The 24013-nt window shown below is 35.3% G+C and overlaps 1 protein-coding gene and 2 long non-coding RNA genes across 3 annotated transcripts; all 3 read left to right on the forward strand.

The window, feature by feature from the left end:
- On the forward strand, positions 1-7044 carry LOC112007265 (serine/threonine-protein phosphatase 7 long form homolog). Its single transcript, XM_024039596.2, has 6 exons — positions 1-311; positions 2792-2903; positions 3030-3793; positions 3932-4022; positions 4138-4530; positions 6164-7044. Exons 2-6 carry the CDS (start codon positions 2793-2795, stop codon positions 6875-6877), a joined length of 2073 nt encoding a protein of 690 aa, XP_023895364.2. The 5' UTR covers positions 1-311; position 2792; the 3' UTR covers positions 6878-7044.
- A 6152-nt stretch (positions 7045-13196) lies between these two features.
- LOC136062920 (uncharacterized) lies at positions 13197-15856 on the forward strand. Its single transcript, XR_010624650.1, has 2 exons — positions 13197-13527; positions 15297-15856. It is a non-coding gene; the product is annotated as an uncharacterized LOC136062920 (long non-coding RNA).
- Positions 15857-16004: 148 nt separating this feature from the next.
- Positions 16005-17858, forward strand: LOC136062922 (uncharacterized). Its single transcript, XR_010624655.1, has 2 exons — positions 16005-16581; positions 16835-17858. It is a non-coding gene; the product is annotated as an uncharacterized LOC136062922 (long non-coding RNA).
- The last annotated feature ends 6155 nt before the right edge of the window (positions 17859-24013 follow it).

Here is a 24013-nt window from a genome sequence, read left to right on the forward strand (position 1 = left end):
AAAATGTTAAATGCCAAAATATTTTGAACTCTCGATGGAAATGCTCTCAGGGAAAATTCTAAGTCTGTCATGCAGTCACAGTCACCCTCTTTCACTCTCACTCACCGTCTCCACGCTCACTCAGTCCACTGTGAGACACTCTCATTCTTCCAGGAACTGTCAATTCCTCGTCCACAGACTCATCCTCAGTTCTTCCCCCTAAATCAAACCCTAAATCCACACACTCACCCAAACACTCCGGCCACTCTGCCTCACTGAATCCCGCTACCCATACTGAAACCCACAATCTTTAGAAGCTCGTAAAACACCAGGTAATCCATTTTGTTAAATGCTCTTTTTGTTCTGTGGGTTTTATTTTTTGTTTTTTTTCGCTTTTTTTTTTTTTTTTTTTGTGTTGGTGGGTTGAACTGTTGATATATGGTTAAATCATTGAATCATGTATATCAGGCAAATCAAATTTCTATCTTGTATTTTTTCAAAAAAAGGGAACGCATTGTCTGTTTCTATGCATTGTTCTGTTATATGCAATGTGAGTTGGATGGATCTTCTATCAAATTTCTATGCATTGTTCTGTGATATGCATTTCATTTCAGTAATAGCTTGTAAGAGTTAAATTTGATTTGGCATATAATGAGATCAATGTTATAGCAGTGGGTTCGGTTGTAATGGTAGTAAGAACCACACAACTAGGCAGATTCATTAGCTTATTAAATATTATGATGTTCAAGAATATGAGGGGAATTTTTTGGATTCAATGTTACAGATTCGTTAGCTTATTTGTTACTTTAAGATTGATGAACTTTAGTTTGGATATTGTTGACACTTTCACTTCACTGCCTAAGGCAGAAATTTATCATCATAAGGTATTAGGTAGAGCTAAGAAGCACTGACATGTTCTATACATGAGAGTCGTGTAATATTCACACAATGTGAAAGAGAAGTGATATATCCAAACAATCTTTGGATATATCATCTGCATTTATGTTTGTTGATGGCCTACATCAAGCAATGTGAACGGGTATGGTATATCAGATGAATGGTTTCTTGCGCAGTTTGATTAGTATGATCTTTCCTGGATTTCAGTAGGGTCAAGTTAGATTTAGTAAGTAATTGGTGAGCATCAAATTTTGGACCAGGTCAGTCAGACCATTAGATGCCCGATGTTTTGGTGCCTGTCTTTTTATAAATGCATCTCTTTTCCGGGTTCATATAATTTGGCTTAGTAGTTGGTTTGCCCTCAAACTTTGGACTAGATTTGGCCCCACTGTTGGGTGATCTCTATTTCATTTTCCTCCATTGGGTGTCTTGAAAGTCTCATATATTTTTATGAAACTTAATGGTCCCTGTCTTGGATATAAAATTGGATTTTCTGTTGATACCAACAACTACCCTTTATAATCAATATGCTCCCATTTTAAATATATTTCCCATCTTTTGAGCCAACAACATGACTCAGGGTCAAATTTTCAATTGTGGTCGGTCCTTGGACCACTTTAAAGAGTCATTGATTATTATTCTTACCCTGTACTGGTGAGTTGTACTCCTGCTTACAGAATAGAGCCACAAATGTCATGATTCCTGGAAATAGTGAACCAAAGTCTTACATTAATTGTGGATTTCAAGTAAATTCAACTTATCATGATCCCAACTAATACATGTAGGTAATGTAGAATTTTTTGTCCAACTAATTGTGGAATTCAAGTGACAGATGGTCCCTCATGGAATGAGACTGCATTCCCAACTCAAAAACTGGTCTTTGCTTAGGAAAGAGAGATACCAAAGTGTCCCTTGAAAAATGAAATAACATTGCGAAATTCAAACATTAATCTGGTGAAATTCTTACAGAATTTCAACTATATTTTTGGGTAGTTTCAAAATCAAATATGGGTTAATTCTAAAATAATTAGCCTCTGAGCTAAAAATCATTGAATAGCTCTGTGTCTCTAGTTTGTAATGCATAAAAAACTAGCAATTTGGACTTTGTTACAAATAGTTATGGTAATTTTACGGCAAACTTCCTAGACCGGCAAAAAGCATTTAAAAAATTAACAGATTATGAATTCTCTTATTCTAATTATGCTTACTTGATTTTTAAAGTCTCTTTCCCAGTTCCTAAGTCTTGCTCATGGGTCTTGGTCATTGTGTTTTAAATATTTGGTCAAGTATTTGATTTTTATAAATATTTTTTTTCCTTGAGAAAGTAAGTTATTATTACTTGGAGGGTTGTTTCAAATTGATCCTATTGAAGTCCTAGGTTATGTATGAATTTTTATTTTGAATTTGAATCAGCCTTTGGTCTATTAAAAGGAGACCTTTACATATTTACTGTTTAAATTTTATCCTTCGAAGAAATTTCATGGTGGTAAGCCTCTTGTTTTTGCATCTTTTTGATAGTTTACTAGGAGTGGTGAGCAGTTCTACCATTTTGTCTATATAAAGTGGAAATATAACCCAAGTTTTGTATGAATTGATAGTATATTTTAAATTTAAATTAGCATTTGGCTTTAAAAATGAGGCATGTGTTGTTTAACTCCTATATTTAAATGGATTAGGATAGATGATGAGGGTTTTTTTTTTTTTTTTTTTTTTTTTTTTTTTTTTTTTTTAAATTCTGTATTCCTTTGGTGGGTTCCTTAAAGTGGGGAGTTCTACTATTTGCTTTGTATGTCTTAGGTGAATTGTTTCAAATTGTGAATTTATATACTAGTGAGTGTTGCTCTAACTCATACCTAATTCCATAAGCATATTGTGTGTTCATTTCTCAAACTAACTTCTTATCATTCTTGTGCAGTATGGCTGCTGCAAATGCTGGACAGATTGAGGTTACGCACCCTGGACCCATTGATGATTCGGTGTTGACTCTGCAACCCGAACATCGGTCAGAAGCTATTTGGAATGGGCAGGTAAAACACAACACTAAAACCATTTGTTATGTTCTGAACTGTATCCTTCTTATGGTACCCCATTTAATTCATAGAATGTACAAACACATTATGTCATATATTAATCCATGGTTTTGTTCTGTGCAGGATCCGGGGTCCCTTACCTGCCGCAGTCGTAGTGAAGAGTTCACCAATCTAGAGCCAATGGTGGATGACCGAGTCATTGATATAATTAAGGGACTTGGTTTGGAGGGACTCTTCAAGACCCCAGGTAGAGAGATTGACCATGGGCTGATAACGGCCTTAGTGGAGCGATGGCGGCCCGAGACTCACACCTTCCACATGCCACATGGTGAGGTCACCATTACATTGCAGGATGTGGAGGTTCTTCTCGGACTTCCTGTTGATGGCGAGGCAATAACAGGGAGCACGCAGAAAGAATGGCCGATTGTGTGTCGGGACTTCCTTGGCTTTTCTGTTCAAAATGATAATACAAAGGTGCTGCTAGGCCAGAGGATTGTCATCAAACGGCTTTTGGAGCAAGTTGCCGGTCCATTGCCGCCTAATGTTGAAGAGGATCAGCTGCATAAGTACGCACGATGCTACATCCTAGCGCTACTGGGGGACACAATCTTCATGGACAAATCCGGCGATAGGGTGCATCTAATGTGGGTGCAACAGTTGGAAGACCTTCGCAACCCACGAAAGTACAGTTGGGGAAGTGCTTGCCTTGCATGGTTGTATAGAGAGTTATGCAGGGCAAGTGATAAGACAGCCAGTCAAATTGGTGGGTGCTTGTTGTTGGTCCAGTATTGGGCATGGGCCAGGTTTCCATTTTTGTGTGCGAGAGTTGAGTGTGGCCCACCAGTCGGTGCTTATGGTCCTCCAGTGCGTGGTCCACTATCCTTGAAGTAAGTCTCTACCTCATACACGTCATATACATTATGTGATCATTACCTAACCATGTAACTTGATTACATTATAGTTTCAATCATAAGATTATCTTTGTAGGAAAGTTGTAGATATTGATCTCTTGTTCTTGATTGTAGGTGGTTGTGGGTCCCAAACAAGAAAGATAGGCCCGCCCACATCTTCAGGGACAGGTATCGCGAGCAAATAGCTTCAATGTTGCCGGGCCAAGTATGAAAATGCCTTTTTTTTTAACATGTTTAGGAACAAGATATAGGTTTGGCGAACTGTGAAATGTACACATTGTTGCCTAATGTGTTGCCTACTTGTTTTTTGGCTGTTATAGGTGGTGTGGCAGCCGTATGAAGCTGAATTATGCGACCTTCCGAAGTACTGTGTTGCAGGGAGGGCAGTGTGGATGGCAACGGTGCCGCTTGTATGTTTCCACCTAGTGGAGAAACATACACCGGATCGTGTCGTTCGTCAATTTGGGATGATCCAAGAAATTCCCCAACCTGTTGATACTGATACAGTGCTTCATAAGATTGATTTGAGGGGGAAGGTTGGTGTCGATTGGACGCGGAGACATGCTGGGCATATCATCGAGTGGGGTAATCGCTTTGAACGGCGGTGTGAAGCAGTGCTTGGTGATATGCCTCCACACCATGCGTACTTCGACTGGTTCCATAGGGTAACTCGGAGGTTCATCGATCACAGGGGCGCTAAATTGATTCTAATGGTAACTTCTCCATGTCTTATTGGCTCTTGGTTTAAAGTCTCAATCTTTTAAAACTCTTGCAGATTAATTTAACATGATCTATTAACACTAATTATTAGTTCTGGTGAATCTAAAGTGGAAATTTTAGTTGATGCTTGTAACATGGAAAATTTTTATCTATGCACATTACTGTTTGTTGTTCTCTTGTACAAACTGATTTTTATCTGTAAAATGAATACTCTCTGGGCAGAATTTCTTCCCATAGGTAAACGATAGTGTATTGAATGAAACTTCTACCTAAGTGCAATGTTAAAGAAGATACACATGTCAAAATCACTTAGAAACATTCAGTTCTGCAGATGAGTTGTATCAGTTGACAATAGGGGTCATTTGAATCAAGTAGGAGTAAGGCTTGTTGCTCTTAACCTCACTCCCTCTTTCATTTGACACCCTTGTACTTTTACATGTTGTGCCTTTTCTTTTTGGATAATTCGATGGCTGGGGGAAAGGGATTTGAACCTAAACGTATACGTTGAGACATCTTTCTTTAGAAAAGAGGAGTAATGTTTATTAGGCATTTCAAACCCATAGGACTTATTGGTCATGAATGATGATTGCTAAATTTTTGTTGCTAATTTCTTAAGGAGGAAGCCGAGAACAATTTAACTGAAGGAGGATGAATCTATGATGCATTTAGATTTTGTATATCTTTAGATTCAAGCCTACATATTAAAAAAAATTCTTTGGAGTTTGGATTCAAGCTTTGAACTTAAAAGCTTCTTCTATGTGTTTTTCCATTCAGCTGGATATTTTGATGGTTTATTGGCATGTGAGATGTGTTTGGATTCAAGCCTTGAAGAATGAATTCTGGAATTAATAGAGGAAATGCATTTGCACTTGCACCTAAACTATTTATTTCTCTGCATAATTAGTTGTTATCTTCCAATTTCTTAGGAAGCTTTAGTCAACTCAATCAAGCAGCTTAGCAGCATCTCAATGGAAGTGTATGTTACATTGGATTTCGTTACTAGTTTTTCCTTCTCCTGTAAAATGGAATAACCAGGCAAGGTTGTCAGAACATGTGATAACAGGAATTGTTGCTTATTAAAAGGATAAGAATATATTGTCTAGCATCCAATAAACTGGCAATAAACCAAGCTCCAACAGTAAACAAGCTCATGGGGCCATTATCCCACTATTATGTGAAATCCTGGCAGTGCTTGATAGGTGGTGAATGTATATGAATTGCAGCAAAGGCCATTCTCTGCACAATCACAAAAAGCATCTCACTCTGTATTTTTTTTTTCATTCTACATTGTTCTGTAGGCAATATTTGCATGTCTGCACAAATCTTCATTAAAATTGTTTGGGTATTGAAACCCACCCTCCCCCTTCCCCTTCTCTAGAAAACTATTATATTGAACAAGCAGAGTTTGAAGCACTAGCTTTTGTTTCCATTTATTTCTTTAGCGGGTAATATTTTAAGATATAGTTATTGTAAAAGATTGGCACTTTTAGAAAGGGGGCACTGACTTCTTTTATGCTTCTACAGTTTTATATTATTTGATGAATTGATCAAGCAGCCAACGTTTATTTTACTGATTGGCATTGTTGATTTGTATTGCATTACTAATAGTCGTTTTTCCATGTGCAGATTGAAGGATACCTTCGTTTGTTGAGGCGTCACCCAGTGGGCACTCCAGACTACAAGGACATTACTGATGTGCTGAAGGCCGTGAATGAGATTGGCCGTGTACAACCTCATATCTGTGAGTCCTTGAATGAGGAGGCAGCTACTCCTGAGGCAGCAGCTACTGAGAGGCCAAGCACGAGCACAGCTCTTGCCGGACTTGGATCTCATCTGCCTGTTGCTACCCCTCAGGTTGTCCCTACCCTTGATCCCTCTCCATCCATCCCACATCCATCTCCTAGCCCCAACATCCCTTCACCCACCCCACATCCATCTCCTACTCCCAACATCCCTCCACCCACTCCACATCCATGTCTCGGGTCTGACATCCCTCCACCCACCCCACGGTCAGTTACTGAGCTTACACCCATTCCATCATTTGACCTGAGTATTGATCCAACCCCTCCTGACATGCACACGGAGCCACCCTCCCACAGTATGTCTACTGGCCCTTCTTTGGGCATGGACCCACCCCATGTTCAGGCTAAGCAAGCTGTTAGGTTACCTGCAGAGCTAGAAGGTCAGCTGAAACACATATCAAAGGCACCTCCTTGTGGGACAAGGGGTCATAGACATGGACACAAAGCTAGGCACGAGGCATCTGACCAAGGACATGCAAGACCTCCTCCTCCGCACAGTAAACATTATATGAGACAGCATAAGGTTCAGAAAAGGTAGCTGATAAAGAATTTGTGAACAAGCATTTTGATGTGAAGAAAGGATAGGCTAGTCTAGTATTTTGTTGTGAACAAGTGTACAAAGTAAGGCATGTATATTTTGTGATGTATTCTCCATTATGTGAACAAGCTGAAATGATATATAGAAAATGCCTTTTTGGAAATGAATATGTACAGCTTAATTATAAAACTTTCATATACAAGGAAATGCCTTATAATCTGTTTGATTGTGGATATCAGGGGGCTATGCTCTTGATATTAGTCCTTCTTGGTGTTGCAGTCTGTACTGTTACAGATGTGAGTGTCAATACAAAGGGTTTAATAGCTGCTTTAGTGGCAGTTTGGAGCACGGTGCTGCAGCAGTATGTAAGTAATTCTTTGTTGAACCCTTGATCTCATATAGATATATCATCAGCTTTGAATGGATTAGGGGGTAAAAGTCAGTTCTGGGACTAGGCTGGTGGAGTTTTAGGTTCATTGTGTTCTTATTCTTTTTTAAATCCTTCATATTTGTGCACAGGCAGACATTCACCATATAAACATCGTCATATGCATGTGTAGCTCATATGATATACTATTTGATAATTGCATTAGCCAAAATAACTTTTTATCTTGTCTCTTTATGTGGGTAGGGTTTGCACATTAATTTGGAATGATGTGTATTCAATAATGTAGATTTCAAATTTAATACTAGATTGATTTATGTCAGTTCATGCCAAAGTACAGGTTTCTAATCTTACATATAATCTACAATATATGACGTTGTTTTGATTATTATTATTGCAGTATGTACACTATCTTCAGCGGAATTATTCTCTTGGATCTTTCAACTTATTGGGGCATACTGCTCCAGCACAGGCAGTATCCCTTCTTTTAGTTGGGCCCTTTCTGGATTGTTGGTTGACTGGTAAAAGAGTTTATGCATATGATATACTCTCACATCTGTGGCAAGTTTCTTTTCTTTTCTTTATTATTATTTTATAATTATATCTCAGTTGGTATGATGAGGTATACTTCTCTGATATAAAAACATGTATTCACATACAAGATACTTACCAGCAACACTCATATCATGCTGTCAGTTCATGCTCCTGTCTATGCCTTTGCATGCATGTGAACATCACTATGTTATTGTGCTTAGTTGCTTGTGCTTGTACAATTGCACCATATTTTTGCTTATAAATGTAAACATGCCTAGTCTGTCCATCATTTAAGTATCATGGTTGGCAGTTTAGCAGTTCGCCAGCTGCAATTGCTTTAATAGGGAAATTGAATGAACAGAATAATTTATTAGATCCTTGGTCAAAGGTGGCCAATGCCTCACCAAGTGAGAGAGCAATCAAGGAGCATAATAAGACTGCTTAATTGCCTTTAACATGTATCTAAAGTGTCCCATGTCTGTCTTCAGTGTGTGTAATTCACTTCAATGCCAAGGTCATATAGTTGTTTTAGTTAAGATCCAAGATTCAGACAAAATTTCTTTAACCCCAATGCCTTTCTAGGCTGTAAATTTATTTAATACCAAAGAAGTGGTGATCTCTCCGTAGCCATTGACAGTGCCCCAGTGAATATTTCCAAATACCTACATCTTTTACTTGTAGAGCCAACTAGTGAAGTGACATGGCCAATTGCTGTTCATTGATCCTTGAGAAAAGAATAAACGTTACTGTTGCCTGCCTGTCTGTGCCCAAGGATTGAATGTTTGTGAGGTGCGTGCACACACATGTGCACCTAGCAAGTATCTATGTCCACTCTTGTCTGTGGGTTGTGCTTATACGAATGTTCTGTGTATCATGGGATGGTCAGAGCTAAGCATGCATAATTGCACATGAATATCCTTTTTAGCATGCATGCCACAGATATTCCGGGACATCAGAACTTTTACTTAGAAAGATCGACAAGAATTAAGTTTGATTTTCTATCACTTGCTGTTTGTCAAATGGACTGGTGGTGGAATGGTTCTTCTTGGTAGAATGGACTATATGCCTGATATGCCTGTGTACAGATAAATTTTTGCATGCAGCTAGTTGTGACTACTGAAATGATTTGGGTCACTTTTTTCTGCAGTCATTCATAGTTCTGTCCTGTACCATTGCGGTAGGGACCAATCTCAGTCAATTCATCTGCATAGGCAGATTTACGCCTGTGTCATTCCAAGTGCTTGGTCATCTTTGTTTTTTCTCTTCCTGGAATTATCTCATTGTTAACACTTTCGATGTGTTTTATTCTTTTGTTTGTTATGTGCTTGAATATACATGTATTTCAAATTCATCGAAAGCCCATGGGGCTAAATTGTTTTGTTGGAAGTATATATTTTCTATACAAGGCAATTCTGCTTTAACGAACGATAAGCATATGCATTAAAACCAAATTCAGAACTTGAAAGGCTATACAAAATATTTATTCTATGTAAAAGGATGGGCTTTAGCTTAGTGGAGTCCTGAATAACTGAGCTCTTCAGTCTACAGGGTCTTCTTATAGTTGCACTTATTTTGGTCCAAAGTCCTATAACACAATCTATGCTTATTTAACACGACTTCAACCACTGGGATCTTCTTTTCTCTCTTCTGGTCCCAAAGAGAAATCTGCTAATAAAACCACTGGAAGAATCAGAGCTGTAAATCTCATTTTGAGAAGTGTGGAACCATGCATTCAAGCAAACAGTAGTTATTTGGTACTCGTAGACATTTATGGTGTTTGATACATGCATCACCTGGAGCTGATTGGCTTTTTGTATTTTGACATTGATTTTTTTTTTCTTCTTCCTTGTCTTTTTCCATTATTTTTATTCAAGAAGATTCAAACATGTTTTCTCAAGAACCTTATGAAATAAAGCACTGGGGAAAGTCCTTCACCTAATAATTACCCCATTAATAATCATTTGATTAAAAAGGGGCAACACCAAGATACTACTTTGCTTGATTTGCCAAACCTCCATATGTGTTAGCCCTTAGGCCTTTGGCATTGTGTAAAGCTTTGTGTTACATACCGTAACCGTATAAAGTGGTGTGCTCTCTAGTTGCTAAACCAGAATCACTGTTGTTCAAGTTCTGGGCCTAGTTTACAACCTGCCATAACAGACCAGGTTTACATTCCTATCCTAAACAATCCACTAAACCACTTCTCCTATATACAGTCTCCCAAAATATTGCGACAAGCTTAAGCCTGTAGACTTTAATCTTTTTCTTACATAGAGAAGCAAAGATAGCTGACAATAAATTTGATAAATAATATACACTACTCCCTTCTTTCCAAATTGTTGTTCAACCATCCAACAATGTTAGTTAAATAATCTAGAATGAAGAATTTACTACAGCATAAAGTTATGAGACTTAAATTACTCTTCAAGGCTCAAGGGCCAGAACATAAAAGACAAAAGGATCCAAATTGTAAGGCATAACCTTTTTCAAACTCTGAAATGGTGGCAATCAAGGGCGTAGCCAGGAATTTTTATATGGGGGGCTCAATTCGAACTATGAAGGTTGAAATCGATGACGATGAGTATCATCGTTGTATGGATAGTCTATATTTTTAGGTTGATATGAACCTTTTTTGAGATAAGCTCGTTGGATTTCATCTTATTTGTTGATAGAGAATTCACATATTTGTTTACGTGATCCTGGATCACGATCTATCTCTTCATATTGAATTCTTGAACATTTGGAGGGGTCAGAGTGTTCATCAGACATTGAAGTATCAACATTTGTTTTTACAGCCACAGGTGCCCTAATTTCTGAATTGCTAACATCTTTTTTCTTAAAGAATGCATCAATTGTTCTTGGTTTGCTCATAATTCTTTTAGCTTTAAGAATATGACTCAAAAATTAACCTGAAAAGAAGTTTAAAAAATAAAATTTTAATTAGAAAATTTTACTTAGTTATATGGATGTTATTCATACTCAAGAAAAAACAAAATTTTCACTATAATATAAACATACAACCCATTTTTAATACGACTTTAATTAATAATAACCCCTCAAACAAAAACAAAAATTAAACATACAAGTATTGGTACACAACATAAACCAAACAATTTAACAATACCCACAGTCACATCCACATCCACATGATATCTAACTAATCAAAAATATGTAATAAATCAAAATAATTTTACCTTAGAAACTTTGTCTTCACAAAGTGCAAAGATGGGCCACCCGTGTGGCAATGGCTACTGCCTCTGCCTGACTACCTCCAACTTTAGATCTTTCCTTCAAGATTCATCACAAATAATCTCCCCATGCCTTCAATCATGTATTTCTGTAAAAATCTATGAAAATATAAAGAGCATGTGAATATTTAAGTGTAGATAGTTGAGAAAATCAAAAAAAGACACTAAAAAGAGATGAATGTCTAATGCTTAAGAAAGAGAAGAAAACTCACCAGTCAGCAAATAGTTACTAAGTTCCAAAACTAAAGCTGATGAAGAAAGAAAAATTTGGTCAGGATTTTTTTTTCCCCCTTTTCGGATTGTGAGTACAAAGGACTGGAGTTTTGGAGGTTGGTAGGTAGGCAACGGTACCAGTGCAAATGAACGTGTATCAAAGAAGACAAATCAAAAGAATAAAAAGTAAAGAAAGGGATTCCGTGGGTTAGTGGGTGGATTTTTTGAGATGAAGAGAAAGTGAAGTTTTGTTTTTAGTATTTAGACTTAAGCGGGCCATCTTGTTTTATTTGGAGTACATAAGGAGATAAGGCCTAAAACTAAAATTGGGTTTGGGAGAATAGTTGAGAATTGGGCATGGGGGGTTGACTGTCCAATATTGGGGGAGCCCAATTTTTTTTCCTACCTACTCTAATGGAATTTTTTTTTCAGGGGTTGGGCCCCCCCCTAGCCACTACGTGGCTCCGCCCCTAAACTGGCAATGAAAATACAAATTCTTCTTGCCATATATTCTCAATCCTCGTTTATCAACCACAATTAACACAATATGTACATCAACTACACATTTAATTAACAGAAATCTTAAAAATAAAAATAAAAATCAATCAAATATACCACCTAAACTTATTAACAAATAAAATTTTCTAAAACAAAACAATTTTTTAAAAAAAAAATCAAGAATAGAATAGAGTACTTACAACAAATTCAAATGGAAAGTTCCAATGTCAAGATCACAGATAGGGATTCTCATAGACAAGTACGATGAGAGAAGTTTAGCATTACAACCTACAAACCAAATAAGAGAGAGAACAAGTTTTTCAGCAATATAAAGGGATGGAAACTATCCGAAGATAAAATAAATTCTTTACTAAAACTTCTCTATTCCCATTCTTTGAAGTTTGAACTTTGATGCCAAAGGAAAAACTAATATTTGTTTAATGTATTTGTTTCAAACACCTTTAGATAACTTTTAAAATCCATATTCAAATTCCATCAATATATGCTATATTTGTTTTAAAAAAAAAGGTAGTGCAAAGCTGCACCAACTAATGCTTAATAAATAAATAAAAACCTAGTGGAGTTCATCATCTCTCTATTAATTACAAAGATAATTGATACTAGCCCAAAATCTTTATGATACTAGCCCATGAGTCAATAAATTTTTTATTTTATTTTTTATAATACAAGAATTTTATTCAAAATAAAATAGATATACAACAGGAGCCCCAAAGACTCCGCACTACATATCACAATCATAGCGCAAACACACCAGCTAGAGTAGGCAAACTCAACCCTCCTATGCATAATTATCACCCTAGGGGAAAAATGACATTACAAAATGATTAATCATGCATGAAAAAAAAGTTTCAAATGGTCAATATTTCTGTATGCCTAGCATAATTTCAGTCCTTGGACTTTTGTCCCCAAATCATCACAGGAAATTAGCAAAACATATAACCCAAAATACCCAAACCAAATTAAGCTGAAATACCCACACAAATTAACCCAAAATAGGAAAAATAAAATAAAATAAAAAAACCCAACTCTTACACAAGACCTAGCTTCTCATTTCTAAAATACCCATATCAGATCTAACCTTAAAAAAGAATTAAAAAATTAACAAAATTTTTTTTTATCCCTAAATTATTGAAAAAAAAATTCTTTTTTCATCTCTATTTTTATCTCTAAACTATTAAAAAACATTCTTTACAAAGTTTATAGATGAAAAAAAAAATAAAAAAACTTCTTAATTTTTTTTTTTAGAATCCACTTGATAAAATTTAAAAACAAAAAATAAACTTTTATTAAAATTTAGGAACCAAAATAATATTTTATCCTACCATTTTACTTATTAAAAATAAACGTTCAGGATTGAAACAATAAAATATACGGCTAAGATTTAATTAAACCCTAATGCAATGTTCTCTCAATTATTTTACTCAGTATTAAAACGATCATTCTGAAAGGCAGAACTCTCTCTCCGCTTCTTCTCGACAGACCGAAGCGCGCTCGCTCTCTCTCTCTACCCATTTTCTCAAAGAAGGCTCCATTGCTCTACCGAAGCTCTATTGTCATTGTTCTTCTTCAAGCTCTATTGCTTCGTTTTTCTATTTTCTCCTTTCTCTCTTCTCTGTTCTCATCTGAGAACCGAAGCTTTTTGCGGGTTTCTTGCTTCGGGTTAGGGTTTCGCTGATTCAACCTTTAAGGGCCATCTCTGCTTCCATCGATTTGCTAGTTGCTACAGATTCGAAGGTTTCTAGCCTATTCCGGTAAGTTATCTATGTCCTTTTTCGTTTCAGTTGAACATTGTGAAGAATAACTAACATCCCCAATTTATATTCTTTTCTCTTTTCTTTTTCTTTTTTTTAAGATTTTCTTGTTTAAAGAAAGATTAAAAAAAAAAAAAAAAAGCAGCTGCTGATTTTTTTTTTTGATTGATACTGTTATGTGTATATGGTTGCTTGCTGGGTTTTTTTTTAATGTATATTTTTAGATTCAGCAAAAAAAAAAAAGAAAAAAAAAAAAAAAAAGAGAAGAGATTATATTTTTATAGATATTTTCCAGATTATAGCGCAATTATTTGGTGTATCTCATCATGTCTGTCCAAGATTCTCCATCTGAAGCTGAAATTGTCACTCCTAAGACAACAAAATGGGTCGGGGGTGGCAACTTTAGTGTAGAGGAAGATAAGCTACTTGTATCAGCGTGGCTTAATATTAGCGTGGATTTCGAGCATGGTAATGAGCAAACAAAGGAACATTTTATACAAAATAGCGAAATACTTCCGCGACCCAAGACTGATTCTACGCGTAGTGTTGTCTCCCTAAAAAGCCGATGGGGAGTGATTAATAGGGAGACATATAAATTTTGTGAGGTCTTTGCTAAAGTTGAAGCAAAGAATCAAAGTGGTACGAGTAGATTGAGCAAATGAAGGTATAAATTATATTGCAATGGTGTCAAAATATCCATTTGCTAATATTTTGAAATACTAATTATGTTCTGTTTCTTTAATTTGTTTAGATTGACGCAAAGAACTTGTTTAAAGAAACATACAAGTACAATTTTCAATTCGAACATTGTTGGCTCCTGTTGAAGAATTTACCAAAGTGGGCACTTAATAAGCCTAAGGAAAATTCGAGAAAAGAATTACCTCAGCTTCAGATTCAATAGATCAAGCCAAGGAGAAGGATGTCTTGCTTGATGACACTATGGATTTTGAGAGACCAATAGTTAGGAAATATGAAAAGGCCAATCGAAAGAGAAAAGGTAGTGAGAAAGTTGTTGCAGAATATTTTGAAAGAAAATGAAATTTCTTGAAGAATCATGCGCACAAGAAAAAGAGGTTCTTCGTATCAAAGCGGAAAATGTTCGCTTGGAAGAGTTGAGGGAGAATGAAAGAATTAATATTGAAAAGGAAAGGCTTCGTATTGAAAAAATTAAAGAGGATGAAAGAATTATGATGATGGATACAAGTGGCATGTCGGAACCACAAAAACTTTTTTATCATGAACTCCAAAAGGAAATCCTTGCAAGCGAACTTTGAGTAAATAGTTGGGTTGAGATGATGTCTTGTTCCAACCAAGCTTATTTTAGGCATTGATTTGTATTTTGTGACCTTATTTTAGCATTGATTTGTATTTTGTGATTTTAGTAAAAGGTCTTGACTGTTATGTGATTCCTTTGTATTTTCTGTCATGCTATTTATGTAATCATAACATCTTAGCTGAATAAAATGTTATGTATTTTTTATATTTGATATCATATTACTATAGATCTGTGTTTGCTTATGTCTTCCACATAAGGAACATTTCATTTGCTGTAAGAAACATATTTGCTTTTGAGTTTGTGTCTTCCTAAGAATACATACCTTTTCGTCTTCCTATTTTATAAGACTTGTAGAAACATTAGCATATAGATTATATTATATTTCATACGCTAACTAGTTTCTTTACCCGCTTGACAAAAACTGTAGAATCTGTGTTGCTTATGTTTATTGCATTTATAATGACAATTGCTTTCTAATGTTGTCTTCTTGAAGGTTGTCTCCATGGGTCGCTCTCTTTTTCGCAAATTACTTCTTGATGACTCAGACGAGGATGAAATAATTAAACGAGTTTTTATGGGTTCAACATCACAACGTAAGCGTCGTCGGTTTATTAGACGTAATCATTTGGCAGGTAATGAAAGGCTTTATCTCGACTACTTTGCCGAATCACCATTATATCCTCCCAATTTATTTCGAAGGAGATTCCGAATGAGTTGTTCTCTTTTTCTCTATATTCTATCTAAGGTAGAAGCTCATGAACCTTACTTTATCCAAAAAAGAGATAATGCCAAAAGGCTTGGTTTATCTTCTCTTCAAAAGATGACTGCTGCACTTAGGATGCTTGTTTATGGAGTAACGACTGATTTTATGGATGAATATGTCAGGATTGGAGAAAGCACTGCAATACAATGTTTGAAAAAGTTTGTTGCAGCAATACTTGATATCTTCTCGGAAGAATACTTGAGGTCGCCAAACAACAAAGATATTGCTAGATTGTTAGCCTATGGCCAAAGTGTGGATTTCCAGGGATGTTGGGAAGTATTGATTGCATGCATTGGAAATGGAAAATTGTCCGGTTGCATGGAAAAGTATGTATTGTGATCATGTTCGTGAGCCAACTATTATTTTGGAAGCAGTGGCATCATATGATCTTTGGAAATGGCATGCATTTTTTGGATTACCTAGNGATGATGCATTGATTTGTATTTTGTGACCTTATTTTAGCATTGATTTGTATTTTGTGATTTTAGTAAAAGGTCTTGACTGTTATGTGATTCCTTTGTATTTTCTGTCATGCTATTTATGTAATCATAACATCTTAGCTGAATAAAATGTTATGTATTTTTTATATTTGATATCATATTACTATAGAATCTGTGTTTGCTTATGTCTTCCACATAAGGAACATTTCATTTGCTGTAAGAAACATATTTGCTTTTGAGTTTGTGTCTTCCTAAGAATACATACCTTTTCGTCTTCCTATTTTATAAGACTTGTAGAAACATTAGCATATAGATTATATTATATTTCATACGCTAACTAGTTTCTTTACCCGCTTGACAAAAACTGTAGAATCTGTGTTGCTTATGTTTATTGCATTTATAATGACAATTGCTTTCTAATGTTGTCTTCTTGAAGGTTGTCTCCATGGGTCGCTCTCTTTTTCGCAAATTACTTCTTGATGACTCAGACGAGGATGAAATAATTAAACGAGTTTTTATGGGTTCAACATCACAACGTAAGCGTCGTCGGTTTATTAGACGTAATCATTTGGCAGGTAATGAAAGGCTTTATCTCGACTACTTTGCCGAATCACCATTATATCCTCCCAATTTATTTCGAAGGAGATTCCGAATGAGTTGTTCTCTTTTTCTCTATATTCTATCTAAGGTAGAAGCTCATGAACCTTACTTTATCCAAAAAAGAGATAATGCCAAAAGGCTTGGTTTATCTTCTCTTCAAAAGATGACTGCTGCACTTAGGATGCTTGTTTATGGAGTAACGACTGATTTTATGGATGAATATGTCAGGATTGGAGAAAGCACTGCAATACAATGTTTGAAAAAGTTTGTTGCAGCAATACTTGATATCTTCTCGGAAGAATACTTGAGGTCGCCAAACAACAAAGATATTGCTAGATTGTTAGCCTATGGCCAAAGTGTGGATTTCCAGGGATGTTGGGAAGTATTGATTGCATGCATTGGAAATGGAAAAATTGTCCGGTTGCATGGAAAAGTATGTATTGTGATCATGTTCGTGAGCCAACTATTATTTTGGAAGCAGTGGCATCATATGATCTTTGGATATGGCATGCATTTTTTGGATTACCTAGTTCAAATAATGACATTAACAGGATAGAGCGGTCTCGTATCTTTTCCAAGCTCGCAGAAGGACATGCTCCTGCAGTTAATTACTCAATCAACGGTAATGACTACACAATGGGATACTACCTTGTTAATGATATATATCCAAAGTGGTCTACATTTGTGAAAACAATTCCAGCTCCATTAGGACAAAAGGAAAATTATTTGTAGAAGCTCAGGAGACACATAGAAAGGATGTAGAACGTGCATTTGAAGTGCTTCAAACACGATTCGCAATTGTACGTGGACCTACACGTTTTTTCATCTTGAAATGCTCCAAGACATTATGAAAGCATGCATAATTCTGCATAACATGATTATTGAGGATGAGCGAGATGAAAATGAAATGGTAGATTTCGATTATGAACAAATTGATGAAAATTGTCATACACAAGTGTCACGTGAGCAAACAAACGAATTTATGGAGTTCATTCAAGTGCATCAATGCATTGGAGACCAAGAAGTTCATTCTCAACTCCAATTAGACCTCGTCGAACATTTATGGCAATTGCAAGACGAGTTATAGGACCTTGAGCATGAATTTTGTATGTGAATTTTTTTTTTTTTGGGGGTTAATTTGATGAGTAATGAATGAGTTTTTATGGACTACATTGGTAATTTAAGTAAACTGAAAGAACTTAAATTTGTCAGGTTGATATTTATTTGCATCTATAATTATATTTTACAGTTTTGATATGAGTTTTGACAGCTTTGAAAAATGCTCAACAGGTTTCATCACGTTGATTAATGGGATATTCCCATATTGGTCGTTGCAATCCAGGATTATATTCTAAGCTGTACCAATTTGTTTAGATTAACATTTTTGAAATTTTCTAGAAGGTTTAGAATTAAAAGTTTTACTGTTTTAGTATTAGGGACAGAAGATTAGGCAAGAACTTTCAAATAATTAACATTTTTTCTCATAAAATATGTATTAATTGAATATTGTAATCATCATAAAGTATTCATATTTTGAAACTTGAATGTTAGATTTTAAAATCTCATTATATTGTTAATAAAATAAAAATTTTCTGTAATTCAAGCCGATTTGGCTTATGTTTTTTAATGAAGTTTATAGCTTTCTTCTGTAAAAAATGTATAAACTATTATTTACAAAAGTGAGGTAAAACCAAACAATTAAGCAATTTGTTATCTTCATCTTAAAATCAAGTATAAATATATCAAAGGTATAGTTAATAACACTATTTATATAACTAAATTATGGGTTTAGTTAATGGGCACTCTTAAGACATTTGTTAATTGACTGTTTAAGGTAGTTATTAATACAACTTTTTGGGAAAATATAAAAAACTATATAAAAAAAATCATTTTTTCCCATTAAAAAAATTCTAAAAATATCTTATAAACCAATACTTTTAGAGCATCCGTTAACTTTTTCCTTAAATTATAACACACTCACAACAAGGTTATATATCCCATAGTTGTAGGTTTTATTATTTTAACTCATATACTTGAAATGTAAAAAAATTGATAGCCACAAGTTGAAAAGGTTGAGATAGTTGTACAACACTTTCTTTTTTTTTTTTTTTTTTGACGAACACAACTTTATTAAGAGAAAAGACAACTACAAGGCTTGCTAGACTCCTCAAAAATAATGGAAGAGAAACAAGTAAGGCTATTACCAAGATCAAAAATGCTAAAAAAATTACAGGCTAGAGACCATTTTGCTAAAGAGTGGGTTGCTATATTACAAATCGTAGGTGCCCAATTCACAAAAACTTATCAAAAACAATCAAAAGATTCCTTAAATCAGAGCACAAGGACCTGATCCTCCAATTGGGGGGGGGGGGGGGGGGGGGGGGGTGGAGGGGGGGGGAGGGGGAGGGTTGCGCTCAGCCAAATCATTAAGAAGCTGTACACAAGATTGGGAGTCTGACTCCACTATGATGAACTCATTACCCATGGTAGGAGCTAAGGAGAGGGCCCATTTAATGGCCTCTGCTTCGACCTAGAGAGGGAGGGTAGTGTTCACTTTCATAGAACTAGCAAATACCAACTCCCTTCTCCGATCTCTTACCACCACGACAACATCAACATTAGTTTTAAATGACAAACTTGGGGGTGGGATCCAAGTCTGAGTAGAGGAAGGAACTTGTTGTCTTAGGGTAGTAGCTCTAGAGTTTTTGTGCTCAGAAAAGAGACTGGAAATTTTGGTAGAGATCGCATCAATATTTAGAGTGTTGTCTCCAAAGAGGGATTGATTTCTCTGCTTCCAAATCGTGTCACAAAGGATGGCTCTATACAACAAGTAGTCTTCTTTTTTACCCAAATATTGATTATCCATAAAAGGAGGAGACAAGAGGAAGATGGCAAAATCTGATGTGGACCTAAATGCAAAAGAATCTACTCTCACGCCCCATTGACTTCGGAACCATAAGGATTTAGCAATAGGGTAGACAGTAAAGAGATGAAGAGATGTTTCTAGTGCCGAATTACACAAAGGACAACTCCCATCCAAATTCTCATTGAACATACTGATTACCTCTTTAGTAGGCAAAACATTGATGGCAATTCTCCATATATGCATCTTGAGGCGCTCATGAATTTTAATTTTTCATATCTGACCCCTAATGGTGTCAAGGTTTGAGCTGACTTAACAGAAAAAATTTCGGAGTTTGTTGTAGTCCAAGACCAACTATCTTCCATAGGGTAATTAGGAATGAGAATTTTCTGGATTAGATTAATCACATGCTTCTCAAATAACAATCTCAACTTTGAAATATCCTAGTTGCTTTGGTTTGGAGAAAGAAGCTGAGAAACCACCAAAGCAATGTCCAGATTAGCATCAACTTTAGGGGTAGGGGTGAAGCCTAAGAGATTAGGGATCCGCGAGTCTGACCATGATCTGATGGAGTCCCCATTGCCTACCAAAAGGCAAGCTGCCTTTGTAATGAGGTGTTTTATGTCCATCATGCTTGTCCAAAGAGGGGATGCATTGCTAGGAGAAGGGTGAGATAGCCAGTTGTCCTGAATCTTGTATTTCACCCTCAAACCTTAATATAGAGACAATCCTTTTTGGATAGAATCCACTAGTCAAGTTTGGAGAGAAGAGCTTGGTTAAAATCCCAGAATTTCTTGAAACCCAAGCCACCCTCCTTTTGTGGCCAACAAAGCGAAGACCAAGACATCGGAATCCAGTATGAACCTAGGGGCTCCACCAAAATCTACAAACTGAAGCATCTAATTGATTGCATTGACATCTAGGGAATTGTATAGCCAACATAGAATAAGCTGGAATGGCATGGGCCACCAATCTTATCAAAGTTTCTCTACCAGACTAAAACAGATTTTTACTTTTCCACCAAGTTTACTGTCCAATCATTCTTTAACAAATCAGAAATCCTGAATTTTGCTCTTTGACAAGAAGAGAGGAACACCAAGATAGGTTGTACTTTGAGGAAGTGTATTGAGACCCCAACAACACTTAACTTGATTCATAAATTGAGAGCTCACACCTTTGAAAGGGAAGCAGCCGGATTTTTCCATGGTATTAATAAATCTTTTAATTTCAACCTAAAAAGCCCATAAAATATCTGTGCATGAAAGCCTTAATCAGAACCACAACAAAATAGTCATAATTTTAATATCTACAATATAAGCGGAAAAACTTTTACAAATTGAAATTCTTAAGACAGTGTGTTTGATTTTGACATTGAGAATGTGCTGATCCATGGATGCTACTCCCTTCATCCATGCCATTTATATATGAACAACATGTACACGGCATAATTAGAAGAGCATAACACAAAATATTTCAAAGAGAGCTTTCAAAACTTAAAATAAAATTGCATAATGCAACTCCAATATGGAGCTACAAATATGTACTAATAATTTAAATAAATAAATAAATAAAAAACATTGAAAATTAAACAACAATTTTTTTTCAGTTCATCTTTTGTATTGCAAACTCATTAGATATTTCAACAATTTTTTTATACCTACATCTAAATTTGGTCCAGTAGGTCCAAAAATTGCTTAATACACTTGGATATTATGCTTTCCATATCTGTAGTCTTGGATATTACCTTTTCATTCAACAAGGATTTTCGGCAACTAAAAGGTTGCATTTGGCGCAACTTCCTATTAGTATCCAACTCATCAAATAATTGATATTGAACTTAATATCATAAATCTTCAAATTTGTTATCTCTTAAAAAAAAATCCTTAATTTGTCTTCAAATTCAAATTATATCATATCAAAACACTAAATTTGTGTAATTTACTCAAAAACTAAAATACTAATATCAGCTAAAGGAAAAAAAAAAACATAAAAAAAATAATACCACAAATCATTAAATTAAACAATTAAAAATAATAACATTATTTTTTGTCATCTATATTTTTTTATAATTTCAGATTTAGAATAGGCACTCTCAAGTTTCAACCCAAACATGTCTTCTTCATTTTTTTTTTTCTTTTCTTTCTTTCTTTCTTAAGTAAGTACACTGAAATGGACCTAATTGAACTGAATGGAACGAAGTGATCGAATTGAACTGAAAGGATTGAAGTGACCAAAATGGACTGAATAAACCTAAATGGACCAAAGTAAACTAAATGGATAGCAGTAGACTGAAATGAACCATAGTAAACTAAAATGGACAAAGAGGGAGATGCAATGAATTGAAGTAAAAGTAATGAAGAAAAAGAAAAGTGCGGAAAGACGTTTTTTTTTTTTTAGAGAGTTTCAACCTATGGTGTCCGCTCCTGATGATAGCTCTTTATCATCAGATCAAGACACTAATCAGTTTTTTGTGTAAATGGGGATTGAACCCCAAATCTCTTATACAACTATAAGAGATTTTACCAGTTGAGTTAATTGGAACTCACAAAGTATTGAGAGACTTCTTTCTGAATTAAAGTAGATGAATGTGTAAAGACAAAGTATATATAAAGTTAAAATCATCCAAGATATTATTAGAAGAAAAAAAAAACGTCCAAGATTATTAAATAAATAATCTTCTTATAAAATCAAAATGTTTCATGTGGAGGGGGTAGGGGGAACAAAATTGAAATATTTGTAAAGTGTGTTAATATGTCTTGAGAAATTGCTTTGCCAAATAGTTAACAAAATTAAATTTTAATTTTAATTAAGCTATTTTCAACAATTATGTAGAAAGCGTATATTATATAGAAAGATAATAAAAAATACTTGAAAGTGAAGTGGACACATCCAAAGAAGGAGGAGGAAGAGAAGGCCAACGAAAGGTATGTGAAGAGTCATAGTCAAGGAACAAAGTCTTTTCATTATCTGTCGGTAACATGAGATGTTTTGAGAAATTTCCTTTGCCAAATTGTTAACTAAATTAAAATTTATTTCAATTCAGTTATTCACAACAATTTATTTAGAAAATGGATATTATATAGAAAAAATTATATAACGTACTCAAAAGTGAAGTGGACGAGGAGGCTAACTAAAGGTATGTGGAAGGTCATAATCTACGAATAAAGTCTTCTTATTACCTGTAAGTAACATGAATTGTCTTGAGAAAATGACTTTGTCAAATCATTAATTAAATTGAAATTATATTCTAAATCAATAGATATTATGTAGAAATTTTTTTTAACGTACTTGAAAGTGAAATGGACATATCCAATTGAGGAAGGAGCCAACAAAAGGTATGTGAAGGGTCATAGCAGGGAAATAATATCTTCTCTTTCCTTGTAAGTGGCATGAAATATATTGAAATAATGGTTTTACCAAATCGTTAGCTAAAGTAAAATTCATATGAACTCACATATCCATTAGAGTATATAAAGACTATCGAACATACTAAAAGTGTCTTCCTTAAAAAAAAAAAAAAAAGAAAAAAAAAGTGTGTAGTTAGGCTTGTCCAGAAGTCGGGTCGGACCGCGCCGGGTCGGTTTTGGACCTAGCCCAAACCCAACTCACTGGCGTCGAGTGGAGGGCGAAGGGACTTGAAACCGATTGTTGACATCTATCGGTTGAGTTGGTTTTGAGCTTGAATTGGTTTGGTTGGTGCTAAAGTCCGCCAGAAATTGCAAATTGTCGCCGAAATCTGCAAATCATTGTCGAAATTTGCAAATTTTTGTGGGAATCTGCAAATTTTTGTGAAATTTGCTGTGATTTGGTCAAATCTGGCTAAATCCCACCAGATCTAGCCGAGATCTCATCGGATTTGGTTGAGATCTCGCCAGATCTGCCTTGATCTTGTCGAATTTAGTTGGATTTCATATATAACCTTGTCAGGTTTGGATGGCTCAAGTTTGGAGTAGGAAACCCACCACTCGACTTGCTGGTATCGGTTCTTGAAAATGGAGACTTGTTGTCGATCGACTAGACCTTTGGCTAGGGCTAAAATCGGGTCGATGTTGGGTAGTTTAGCCTGGTTTTCAGGCTCTGGTCGGGTCTAGACAACCCTAAGCGTAGTGCACACATCTAGGAGAGGTAGGGGTTAATTAAAGTCATGTGGAGGGTTGTCATTGGAGTACAAAGTTTTCTCATTGATGTAATGCTTTTATCTTCTTCTTAATAAAGTTAAGATATACTTATCCAAAAAAAAAAAAAAAAATTCATTTGCTAGAATGTTGTACTAATTTAAAAATTTACTTAAACTCGACTATCATAAAAAATCTAAGTGAAAATTTGATAACATATAGAAAGATCATCAAATGTATATATATATAGCTATATAGTTCTATTTATTTTATTTTTGTTGATACTAAAATCTGCTAGCGCTTTATATATATATAATATATATATATATAGAGCGTCCAAGTTCAATGCATCTGTGGTACCCAACTTTTTTTTGGAGAAGATACCGAACTCAAAAAAATTTGGGCTGGGTATCTTCTCCAAAAAAGGGG

Source organism: Quercus suber, unplaced genomic scaffold (assembly GCF_002906115.3).
Source record: "Quercus suber isolate HL8 unplaced genomic scaffold, Cork oak 2.0 scaffold_20, whole genome shotgun sequence".
Taxonomy (NCBI): domain Eukaryota; kingdom Viridiplantae; phylum Streptophyta; class Magnoliopsida; order Fagales; family Fagaceae; genus Quercus; species Quercus suber.

Coding starts and splice junctions, on each gene's coding strand:
- LOC112007265 (XM_024039596.2), top strand. CDS start 2,793: ATGGCTGCTGCAAATGCTGGACAGATTGAGGTTACGCACCCTGGACCC. Junction 2,904..3,029: donor AAGCTATTTGGAATGGGCAG/GTAAAACACAAC, acceptor TGTTCTGTGCAG/GATCCGGGGTCCCTTACCTG. Junction 4,531..6,163: donor GCGCTAAATTGATTCTAATG/GTAACTTCTCCA, acceptor TTCCATGTGCAG/ATTGAAGGATACCTTCGTTT.